The sequence below is a fragment of the Anas acuta genome, chromosome 3 (assembly GCF_963932015.1).
Source record: "Anas acuta chromosome 3, bAnaAcu1.1, whole genome shotgun sequence".
NCBI lineage: Eukaryota > Metazoa > Chordata > Aves > Anseriformes > Anatidae > Anas > Anas acuta.
Window position 1 is genome coordinate 28,232,592 of NC_088981.1, and position 12,684 is coordinate 28,245,275.

The 12,684-nt window shown below is 36.1% G+C and overlaps 1 protein-coding gene across 9 annotated transcripts in view; it reads left to right on the top strand.

The window, feature by feature from the left end:
* Positions 1 to 12,684, top strand: part of SDCCAG8 (SHH signaling and ciliogenesis regulator SDCCAG8) — a 108,669-nt gene that overhangs the window by 35,718 nt on the left and 60,267 nt on the right. For 7 of the 9 annotated variants that reach the window (XM_068676347.1, XM_068676349.1, XM_068676345.1 and 4 more), the window contains one exon: positions 4,539 to 4,681. In XM_068676347.1, coding sequence (XP_068532448.1) covers positions 4,539 to 4,681 — 143 coding nt within the window. Of the gene's footprint in view, positions 1 to 4,538; positions 4,682 to 5,325; positions 5,376 to 12,684 lie in introns of all 9 variants that reach the window. The other 2 variants (XM_068676352.1, XM_068676351.1) reach the window with 1 other exon arrangement.

Genomic DNA, 12,684 nt, shown 5'->3' on the forward strand with positions numbered 1-12,684 from the left:
TGGTGGTGACTCTTAAAAAGAGCTTAATTTTAGCCTCAGTCTTGTGCACTACCAATAATTTCTGTGCTTTGAAGGGCTATTTCAGTAAGTGAAACTAAGCATCTGAGCACTGGGACCTGTAAAATTTTATTATGTTTTATTCTGAAGTGTATGTGATTTTACAGATGTTGATTGCCTTTTGGGGGTGTATCTGCAAACATGAACAGTCATAGTAATTATCCATCACTTTCTGTTACTTTATCTTTGTTATTCTATTTCTTGGTTCTATTTTCTATCCCTTTAATATATAAAAATTAAGATAATGAAATATGAAACAAAGAAAATAAAATATTATAAATTCATGAGAATACCTTCCCCTCCAGAACTATTGTACTGCAGAATTTCTGCAATGATATAGTTAGTGCAAAATTTATTTTTCAAGTTATATTGTGCGTTTTCCTACCTGATGTGTAAGAGTACTGGTATAACAGTGAATGTCATAAATCACTTTTTAAGTCAGTTGATTTCAGTATATTTTTGATTTGTTAAAAGGCTTTGAGTTGTTTTTGCATTTAATTCAGAATGTGAGTTTTTTATCACTGCTTAATCATTCTCATTTGTTTTTTAAAAAAAGCATTTGTCTTTTCTGTCAGCTTTGCTGCTATTTAAAATTCTATGAAAAACATCTGCTAGTTTGGAATTTAAAGTTCCATTTTTCTGCATACAATAGAATCAGCATCAGTATGAAAAGAATTAGGCAATTATTTTAATCTTTAATTTAGCTTGTTTTGAATGAAATTACTTTATTATTTAATTTTATCAGATTTTGTAGAGATAAAGAAATGTCTAGTTATTTAAACAGTACGTTTTTACAACATACATAAGCATTGTTAGGTGAAGATAATTTCAGATAATTCATGAAGAGGGTATATGAAGGTTGATGCAGTATTTGAGGGCTACTATATGTTTTCCAGGAAGTTGCATTTATTTCACTGAATGAGCATCTCCAGTGTGCTCATCTAAAAAAGCATTGTGAAAATCAGAAGGCTATTTGCAAACTCATCATGAACTAATGAACGAAAAGTAAAACACTTCTAAGAGTTTCAAGAAACTATAGAAGGCACTATATGCTTCAAACTGTAGAACTTCAAATATAAATCATATTTGGTGGTAATACTCAGGAAAAAAAAAAGTTCTATAGAATAAGGTTTAGGCTGCCATCTTTCAAAGGCAAAAGTGCCTGTTGATACTCATGGGAGTTAGGCAACTGCAGTGCAAGACAGATTAAATAATACTTTTAAAATTATGTGCAGAAGTAATAAGAATATTAAAGTTGGGGAGTTAAGCACCAGAAGTTGCCTGTTCCAACCTTAATGTAGTCTTGTTGTACATATACATTATGATAATTCTGTTCCTTGTTATACTGAAAATCTGTTTCAGATTTTCTTAAACGCAAGATTGTCATCTGTCTTTTTTCAGTTCTGTGCTCCATCTCTTGTCTCTCACATACATTGAAAAGTTAAGTATCTCAAAGAAATACTATCTGATCATGCTGTAAAAAGCTGCATTACAAGTGATAGGCACTGAGGGATCAAATTAACGCTGCATGAGAAGCGGAGTTGTCATCAAAATCCTCTAGTTGGTGGTTTGTTTCTGTTTCTCCCTACAATTACGCTGAGGCCCAGATAGCAGCTACAGAACTGCTTGGAGCTTCCCAGGAGAAGAACTAAAAACTAAAAGTAACACAAAAACTAGTTTGAGTCAGAGTAGTTTTGGAAGGACACTCTCTGAGAAGGTTCCCTGCAGGAACAATGAAGAAGTTGGTGGCTATTGAATTTTTCTATATTTTGAATTCTGATTATATTATGATGAGCCTGACTTGACATATTTCAGGACAGAGTGTATACATTTTTGAGCCTAAGGTTGTGTGTAGTAGAAGGAAAGGTTTTGTTTTCATTGTATGAAAATGTCTCCAGTTCAGAGGCTTTGTATGTTTCAAACCATTGTCTGAGTTGCTAAACCAAAGTAACAAGTAGCATTCAGAGCTTGGGCTGTGAGTTTTCAGCATAATGATATTTGTCTTCTACAAGGTTCCTATTTCGAATGAACTGCTTCTGGTGTCTGAGAAATAGGTTAGGTGGTATCCCTAAAATATGTCTGGATTAGATACCTCTGGTTTCTGAGATTCTTGTTAGCATGCCCTCTTGGGTGACAGTTCTCTCCCATCCTTTTCTTGTGAGGTTGTCTGCTATTTCTGCCAATAGTCGTTGCCAGAATTCTTGGTTAGAATTCCTACTTTCCTTACCACTCACGTTGCGATGACCTCTAAATACTGTGATTTTAAGATATATTTATTTGTCTCTGTATGCAAAGATCCTGTTGTCAATGATTGAGAATTGTTTCTTTTACACTTTCATGACAGCTGAAATCTGTGGATGCATTTTGAGTTCAAACCTTGCAGGGTAAACATCTGGCTGATGGAGGCAGAACATTTTCACCAGAGGTTCTTGTGCTTGGAATTTACTTCCTTCTGTAGGTCTGTGTCAAAACCTGACTGAGCCTGTTTAACTCGAGGGAATGGTGTAAAGCCCATCTGTTCACTGAAGCTTTTCCCTGACAGAGTGATTGTAGAGTGTATTTATGTTCTCAGCTGTAGTTGTGCTTTTTCAAATACTTAGTTGATACTTTTAGCTAATTCATGGTTTTGTTTTCTGAAAGGTGTATAGAATATGTGTATTCTTAAAGGAAATTTTAAGAGTGTTGCAGACTGTCCCTGTCTTTAACTTGTAAATACAGGGAATAACACATGTCCCAGCTTACTATGAATGGAGAAATAATGTTAATGAACTGCTGCTGTTGAGAAGAATAGAGCACAGAGAACCCACTGAGATTTCTGTTGTTCTATTTTAAGTAAGCAGAAGTCTCTAGAAGTAAGTGAAAAGAGAAAGCATATGTAGCTGAATATCTTTGCATACCTGGTTTTAAAATATTCTGACAGTGTAATAGGTTGTTACATTCTTTAGAGGTGAAGAGTACTAATGATCTTGCAAATAGTTTCACTATCTTTGTATTCAAACTTGGAATTACCAATTTAATTTGTTAGGTGGTCTGTGTAATAGAGCAAGGTGACATTCAAATTCTAATCAAAATTTTCTTCGTAAGCCTTTGTTGAGTGCTCTTAGGGGAAAAAGTGTTCAGTTAAGTAATTACAAAAATTAAAAATATTAAATAAGAAAAAAACGAACATCGTGAAACCGTTTTCTGGATGAAGAAATTGTGTTTGCAACATCATGACATACTAAAGTGATTTAGGTTAACGTTTCTTGGGAGGAACAGAGACAAGATTATTATGAAGGTGCTTCAAGTGCAAATATTGGCACCAAAATACATTCATTTGTTCTTGTTTGAATGAATAATTTCATTAACTGAAGAACATATTAAGGCTTGTCTACATGAGGAAGCTCTCATAAAATAAGTTATGGTATGAATTTAAAATATAATAGCTATTCAGCACTAACTCTGTACATGAACAATTTTATTCTGAGCTACAAATGACCTTTCACAGTTTAGTTGACTGAACAACATGTAAGTTCCCTCTAGTCCCAGCGATGAATAAATATTTATGTATGGAGTCAGTGTAGAATAGTTACATTAAAAAAAAATACATTGTTAGCTTATTCTGTACTACATTGCCCTCCTTAAAACTGTCCTTAGGACAAAGTATAGTATTATGTTACAAATACGTTCCTACAGGTACTTGTATGCTATACATGGACTTAGAGCAAAACATATTCCTTCTGAGAATATGTATGAAAAATGTTTAAATTGATGACAATATGATTCAGTTAGAGGTAGTAAGTCCAGTATGCTTCACTGGAATCTAGATATGCTCATACAAGTTTGACAACCATTGTATGTAGAATAAATTAATATACTCATTAACGAAGTTAGATTTACTTGCTTTAGTTGACTTGTAAGGACTAATGATGTAATGAATATGACAGGATTAATAGTGGCTGATGTGTTTAGGATTCAGTCACTAATTACTTATTTTTAGTAAAGATAAAATCAAAATGACCTTATTCTCTTGCATAGTATTAGGAGAATATAACAAAAACTTGATTCCCTTGCATTGTTGCTTATGTCATAGATAAGCAAACGAAGTGAACGTGAGCTATCCTCTATCCAACAGCTTCTGAAGATGGCCACTGTTCTGCTTTATGTGTTTTTAATACGGTGAATTGTGGACATAAATATGGAAGGTTCACATGAGGATACTGGAAAGTGATTTTATGTGTATATCTCTTAGGCCGTGAAGACAATTGCATTGATTGTGTATTAATATATTTAAATGTGATGTGCATTTTGGATTTCCATAAGAACGTAATGTCAAATACTACAATTTACTTGTTTTGCAGATTTTATTGATGAATTTCTTTTGTTCTAAAACAAAACCACGTTCTTTTTCATGAGCTGTGATCACATTAAGATTTATTGTCTTAAAATGTTTTTCCATGCATTTCTTAAATATACTTTCTTTGGTTCTAAATTTTTCTAAGAAAATAGAAAAACTGGGATTAGAGCTGAATGGAAACAAACAGCGTTTGGAACAAGCCCAGCAGGATGTGGCAGAAGCCAGAGAGGAGTGCCTAAAACTGACAGAACTGCTGAGTAAATCTGAACACCAACTGCACCTCACCAGGTACCCCTTATCCTATTACATGCTGTAGTACCAATTTCATTCTGCTATTATTTTTTTTTTGTCACAGGCTTCCCCACAGCTGATATAGATAGTTGCTGCCATTGACTGCATGGGCAGCCCACAATCATATTAAAAGTGGAAATTTGAATGACTGAGTTATGAACTATAATTGTTGACAGTGAATTACTAGTGTGTAGAAAAGGCAGTGTTCAGCTCTGGTGATGAGGTACTGTGGTGGTTACATACTTTTGGGCAGGACAGAAGAGCCGGGAAGAGCTCTTTTGTTGTAAGTGTGCTTGATTGGACAAAGATGCTTTAAAATATTATTTGAGTGTACAGCAACACCCTTAGGAATAGGAATTTTCAGATTAATAACATGACGTTTCTGCAGCAGAGTGACCAGGAACATATAAATATACATAACCATGCTAAGCTTCATTGAAGGTTGAACAATCAAAAGGTAATATTACTCTCTGCACATACAGAGTAAACTCAAGTGCGTGAAGAGGGTGTTTAAGTTACTTTCTCACTGGAAATGTGATACAATGCAAGCATTGTGTGACTAGTGACTTTCCAAGAGCTTTTTCCATCTATTGCTTTAGCCCCTGAACCCACTTACTTTATTACTTGGTATACATTTCTAGAAACCAACAGAAGATTAATGTGCCAATGATTCATTCCAGCTTGAGTTTTGGTAACTGCAGGAATTTTTACCACACAACATTGTCTTACTGTTACAAAGTTTTGGTTGTATGTGTGTTTTTTCTAACCCACTTCCCTCCCTCCCCGAAGAGTGAATATCCAGAAACAAGGACTTGTACTCAGTCCTTAAGCAAAAAGTTGAGTGAGTTTAAATTTTACTTGGGAGGGGGAAAAAAAAATCAGATTTTTATCACTTAACAGAATGTCTGCATGTTTATCCAAGTCTTGTAGACTCTTTGTTCCTTGTGAGAATTCTGCCATTGAGTAAATGGAAAGAAAATAGCCTCATCTAAACTATTAGATTCAATGAATCAGTTTTTTATTCAGCTACATTTCTGTGTAATTCAGAGCACGGTAGTTTAACAGATGGAAGAAAGTACCACTCTAACAGCCTGTATTTAGAGAAAAAAATATGCTAGAGGTTAATGAACTTGAAAAAAGTTTTGGGTGAGTTGTTAAGATATCTAAAGTTTGGATTTAGCAGAACTTTATTAATAATGATTTGTTGTGATAGTTAACCAAATGGCTTACCACGCTCCTTTTAGCAAAAGGCTGATTATATGCAGTAAAACTCTGGATATCTTGGAGGAAATCTGACTAGCTAATATATTTTTGTGAAAATGTTCGACTTGTTAAAATGAGCATTATTGACTGCTTCTACATAGTGTGGCACCTACAGCTGGGTAACTAGCATACTGATGATTCAGGTAGCTTTTCAATCTACAATTTTTGACTCAGGTAGTTTGTGAGCTACACATCACTGGAGGCTGGGAACAGTATTTTGGGCAGGTAATGCCCTGTGCTGGCCCAGTTCTTAGAGTATTTAATAGACATCTGCTTTTATCTGCTGTTTGAGACAGATACTGAATTAGCACAGTTTCCTTGTCTGACCTAGCATGGCCTCTCTTCTGGAATGTCCTAATCTTTATTTTATACTTTGTGTTCATATTATAGCCTTTGTTTATAAGTATACTTTTCAGGCATTAAAATGTTTTCTATAATGACATATTATTGTCAGAAAAATGTATACATTAAAGCATGGGAAATTGGTTCATTTCTTTTACCATAATATTCCTCAACTTCTAGAATACATTGTAGGTTTTGTATCCTCCTTATCTTTGGAGTGCATCTGCTTTCCAGGAGTATATTAGGTGATGTTGCTGTCACAGGTGGTGGTGGGGAAGGATGAGATATTCATTGCTTCTGTACTGTCATCCGTGGTCCCTGTATACTTATATTGGTAGGTTAGGGTTAGGTATTCTCACTTTGTCTTCTGTTTTCCTTGAGTCACAGAGGAAAAAATCCCCTACTGAAATTAAACTTTTGCTCAGCCTGTATTCTCTTCTTCTCGGATCACTTCTGCTAGAGCAAGCTTTCTGTATTAGTGAAGGTTCATGAGTTAAATTTCTAATGACATTACGGTTTTGCATTCTAAAGCCAGTATGTTTTTAATGGTGGTACATCCATGGTAGTTGCATGTGAACTGTATTCACTTGCAGTCTGTCCTCCTTCGTTCTTTATTCCCTTCACCTAAAATGGCAGCTGTGCCAGTGAAAATACTCTCTTGAAGGGTAGTGGTAATAGCAGTCCTATGGGGTTTATGGAACCATTCACTGCAATACTTGCCAAGGAGAACAGATTTTAAGCTCTAGAGTCCTGCCTGTGGGAGATTGCTGCAGAAATTGCACTGATTCAGTGCATCTCTTGGGTATTCTGGCCTTGGCCTCGTCTTGCTGATTTCCCTATTTTCAGGACAGAACCAGCTGGTCAACTGCAAGTCTTCTTTCAAAGCTGGACTTAAGGGAGGCCTATACTGCTGTTACACTGTTGTGGGTAGTTTTTCTGTTGCCTCGCATGAACCCTCTTTGTTGTTCTGGCAAAAATTAGAGGTAACTGAGGGGTTTGAGTTCTTTGCTTTGTATGACTTCAGGTATTACTAACAAGAAAAGCTCTTTACTAATCCACCGATTCTAAGCTTGGATATTGTAAATAAAATAATAAAATGAGTACAAGAGCTTTAGATGTTAGTATACGAGTATTAGACAGTAAAGATTATATGAATGGATTAAATGAGAAAGAGTATGCAGTCTTTTGTAACGAGAAGAGAAAGCGCTCTGTGAAATTGTGCTCTTCTTCAGGAGTCCCACTTCTGTTGTATCCTAGTTTTCAAGCACCGTTGATTGATTACCAACTAAACAGCTTCTAAGCTAACAAAATGTACTTGTTAAAAAATCAAGGAAAAGGTTACAATTAGCTATTCTAAACCGTTGCCACAGAGTTTAAATTTGCCTTTTCCTGTCACCTTTGTTTCTGGAGCAATATGTTGCTTAGAAATCTTTGCTATTAACATGCATTTCTGATATTGAATCTAGTTAGTAATTCTAATTTGTATGTTTTCAAATGACTGGGAAAATACAGAACTTTTGCAGTGTAGTTAAGGTTGTCTGTCATTTAACTTTGCAGATGTCACCATGCTATGAAGCTGACCATGCTTGTGTACTTCTTGTTTTTGTTGTGTTTTGGTTTTTTTTGTTGTTGTTGTTTCTTCTTGTTTTTTAACCCTAATTTCTGTTTTGTGTTTATTTGTATTAGTTACTGTAGTAGAAGAATCTTAAGAAATTACTTCTGAAGTCAATTGTAAATTAGTCTTACTTTAGCAAAGTTGGGTCTTGCTAATGATGCTTATCTGAATCTATTCTTTGGAGACTAGAAAACATACAGATCAATTTTTCTCGGTTCATGAGAATAATTGTTAAAAGTCATGTCAGTATGCTGGTGGAAAAGATCACATAAAAGATACAAGATATTAACAGTTTGCCCAGTTTTTAGCACGTCATCTAATTTAATAAAAATTTTCACGATTCTAATGTAATGAAAGTGTCATTAAAAATCTTTCCTCTTTTTGTTACAAAACAAATCTGAAGTTGTTACTTGTTTCAGTTTAAGTCAGATGTAGTTCCTGTTTGTATATGCCAGAACACTTAAATCTTAAGAAGTGGGAGAATTGATGAATTTCAGAATTGAACTTTCTCTATGTCATCACGTGTTTTCTCAGGCGTGGAGGTAGGTAGAGGACTTGAGATATATTTGACTGAAATGTCATCAAAAATTTGTTGGGAGATGGAATTGAAGCAGATTTTTTAATTAATATTTTTATTATTGTTGTTTATTTATATGAAACGTTACAAACACTGTTGAATGTCAACTTATAGGTGGGGAGAAATTACTAACTTGTGTAACAACCTATGCTTCTGTGTTCACTAAATGGGACCTTTCAGACAAACCTGAATGCCTGTGTCACTCCCTTGAAGGATAAAAATTAACATTACAGTGAGGACAAAGGGGTGCTGTGGTTCTTGATCTTCCCAATTATGTGATATATCTTTTCTCCCCCATCTGTACAAATGATATGATGTCTAGAAAGCGGTATATCTGACACAGTGGTATTTGGTGAGTACAGTGTTTTGTAGCAGTTCTTACTATGCACAGGTCTTCTAGCAGCCTCTTGCTTGTTTCAATGGCTCCATTAACACTTAAGATAATACATACATAATAAAACAAAGCATGTAGATCTGTCATTCCACCTCCAGGTTCCTGTGGCATTATTTAGTCACTGCTCTTGTGCTTCATGATGTCACCAGCGTTCCTTGTTAGAATCGCAGCATTACCTCATACATTAAATGCCCAATTTAAACTACACTATGAAATTATAAAATAGAAACTGGCTTCTTGATTTATTGGAGCTAGTTATACATAGTCCTCTAGGTAGTTGCAGAGTACCTGGTATGTTGTGGTCTTTTTTTTTTTTTTTTTTTTTCCTAGTAGTAAATGGTAGTCAGCAGCACACTTATTGCAGTGCTTTTTCCAAGAATTTTAGCACATTAGAAAGAGTCCATCATCTATGCTGGAAATGAGATAACAGTTGAAGAAATGCTGTTGCTAATATTAAATGACTGAGATATGTTTTATGTTCCCAGACTGGCTGGCTGATGAAAGGACCAATAACACTTGCATTGTAGGGGGAGAGAGGGGGAAAGCTGAAATGAAGTGTAAGCAGTGATTGATTTCTAATTTTTTTGTATTTGCTAATTTTGTACAAAACCATTATTTTAAAATGCAGGGAGGAGTGATAACGTGAAACAACTCTGGTAACTAATAAACTTTTTAGTTTCTGCTTCATATGTTTACTTTTCATTAAATTTAGGGATGGTTGTGACTGTGTTGTTGTGATTCAGTCAACATTTATTTCTATCTGTTTTTCATATACAAAGGCATTGGGATGCCAGAAAATAAACTGTTAACGGAGAATTAACTTCTTTGGCATGCTTTCATACTTATCTTCCAAATTAAAGAAAATGAAATGGGCAGAAGCAGAGTGTAGATTACCTCCTTTTTGTCAAAAATGGTGGGAATTTGAAAATTAATAATAAAAAAGGGAACAGATGCAGTAACATGCCAGAGGGAGATTAATGTGGAGAGTAAAATCTGTGAGCAACAAAACTGAAGCAAACTGAATCAGTGGGAGGTGGTTGTACAATCAAAATCAGGATAAAAGAGAAATTACAAACAACCCTGCACTTGTCAAAGTAGTAGTAATGAAATCCTGACTCTGCCAGCAGCGAGAACCTGTGTTAGCACTTTGGGGTAAGGCCGGGAGCCGGGTGCCAGGTAGGAGGGCAGCGCGAGGCTGCTGGGCGGCAGCCATCGCGTGTGGAACAGATGGCGGGGAAAGCTGGCCGGGGAGGGGCTCCTTAGCAGAACTAATCAGACAGTAACAGATAGGGCAGCTGGGAGGACTGACCACCGAGAGGCAAGCGGCGGGGTAGCCGCAGCTTTCCGTGCGATGTGTGCAGTGGTGTGCCCGTTGGTCTGAGAGAAGACCTTGCAATGTCTTTTTGGGGCAGAAGCTGCGCAAACTTCTGAGGCGGACAGAGCGGCCTGACGCCGCTGGTGGTGGAGGGAGGTGCGAGCTCGCTGCCCAGCTCCTCTTGCGGCCTCCTGAGCATCGAGCCCATCCTGTCTTGCTGTGTTGTGCTGCCTGTTACCCTCAAAAATGTCTTGGCCCTTGGTTCTGTCGTAGGATATAAGGGTGCATGGGTTTGCGTTTTCTTATGGCAGTGTGTTGAATGTAGAACTTGAAGATCTACAGAAACACAAAAACACACAGATCTGGGGCCTGATCTGGCAAGCCGATGAGAGAACTTTGCTCCTGCTGACATGGAGCAAAAAGCTGTAGGTCAGCATCGTCCCACAGGGCTGGGCCCCTCCGATGAATGAAGTCAGTTTTCTGATGTTTTATTTTTGCTCAGAGGAGGCACTTCCTTCTTCATAAATGAGAGCTTGTGAGAAGCGAGTTGAGGTCTGAGCCTTCTGATCTTCAGTCACTTGAATAAGTTTACTTGTGTAAGAATAAAGATCAATAGGATTTCTTGTGCGAGTTAAGAGGTGGCCATGTGAGAGAGGATTACTAGGTCATGCCCTCTGTTGATGACTGTCAGCTTGAAAGAGAAATGAAAACAAAATTTTATCAAGGACGTAGGAAATAAAACTGTGAAGTGTAACAACGGAGACCTGACTTATTACTGCCCAGTTGTATTTGATTGTGATGTGGGGTACTTCCTTAGGCAATTAACAAAGGAACGTGCATCTCCTGCATCTGCTTTTGAACTTGTGTCTCTCTCTTTTGCAGAAGGTTTATAGCTTGGCTCAATTATCCATTTTGAGCAGGGAGGGGAGGAAACATTACAGGGATTTGAAATAGGTGGTATAACATAGCCATATGCTATTTATGCAGCAGTTTCTGCAATAAATCTAATTTGGTGCTGTCAAAAAAAATTAGACTTATTTGGTATAGCAGCACATTAGTAAATGATCGTGGTAGCTTTGAAAGTTGTCATTCACTCTGCTTTACTTGCAATAGAATCCTGCAAAGCTTTTTTTTTTCCTGTTCCTTTTTCCCTGAGCAACTCTGTGAAAATGTCTCAGTTCTTTGTCCTGCAGCTGTAGACACTGCAAATATTTCCACAACTGAAAAGAAGGTCTTGCCTTAAGGTAACTGAGGGAGAGGATAGAAGAAATAATAACCTCTTTTGTTAGCAATTATGTGAATGTACAGGCAGAAAAATCAGTAACGTGGGGGGGATATATTTCTCCCTTGCCTACAGGTTTACATGGTGCAGCTGAAATTGTTTATCTCATTATACAGCATGTAGATAAATTAGCTGCTCTGCGTTATTATAGAAGGTAAAATATTTTACCTGCCATGATAAGACCATATGCTGCTTTACGAAGACTGATTCTGAATGATTTGAAATAAATCGGCTCTGTCGTCTTCTGGCAGTGCCTTTTAGAAATTTTGAAGCTGATAAACTTTGTGTCAAGATAGTGCACAATTATTTAAATATCTTTCTATTTAGTCATTTAAACATATTTAAGATCATTGTACAAACATTTAAAGGCCATTGTTGAAGTTTAAAATGAAGAAAAAAGATAAAGGGAATGAATAAAAAAGAAATCCAAAATCATTTGTTAATTTTGAATATGAAAATCATTATAAATCATCTTTTTTTCATTTGTAAAGAATTGAAACATGGTTTACAATTGAATTTATTGTCCTACAATACATTTTTTCCAGGAAGAAGCAATAATACATTTTCAGATTTCAGTCTTAGATTTATCAAAATTTTTCTCTGTGGCATTTAAACTGCAACTGGTCACATCAAATTTCTCTAATGATTTCATCTTTTATACATCGCGTCAGGTTGTTGAGGCAGCCAAATTGCTACTGCATGGAGAGTGTAGTTCAGGAGCGGTGACAATACTTAAAGCGCTTTGGAGCGAGCAGCGAATTCAGATGAAATACAGAAGAGACTAACTGCTGTAGAAAACAAGCGTCTTTATAAGGTCTTTGTTTTGAGCAGCTATTATTCAGCAGTAACAGTAATAAGTTTATGCGTGTGTACCAAATATTTACTTTGATCTCATTCAAATTAGGCTTTCTATTTGTGTGACTAATGACAACAGGATAACGATTTTTGTTTTTTGTTTTGTTTTGCTTTTTTTATACCATAATAATCTTTCAGACACATATTCAAAGCTGCTGGATTTTTTGCTGAATTTGCTACTGGAAAAATGTTTCTGATTTTTATCCTTATTCTTGACTAGTACTAGGACTTGTCTCTCAAGTCCATCTGAAGGCTTGTTTTTACAACAAGCTAAATATAATTTTTATATCAGTGCATGGTATTTGTGAACTTAATTTTAAAAGCTGCCTTGTGCTTTCAAAAGTATACTGGAAGTCA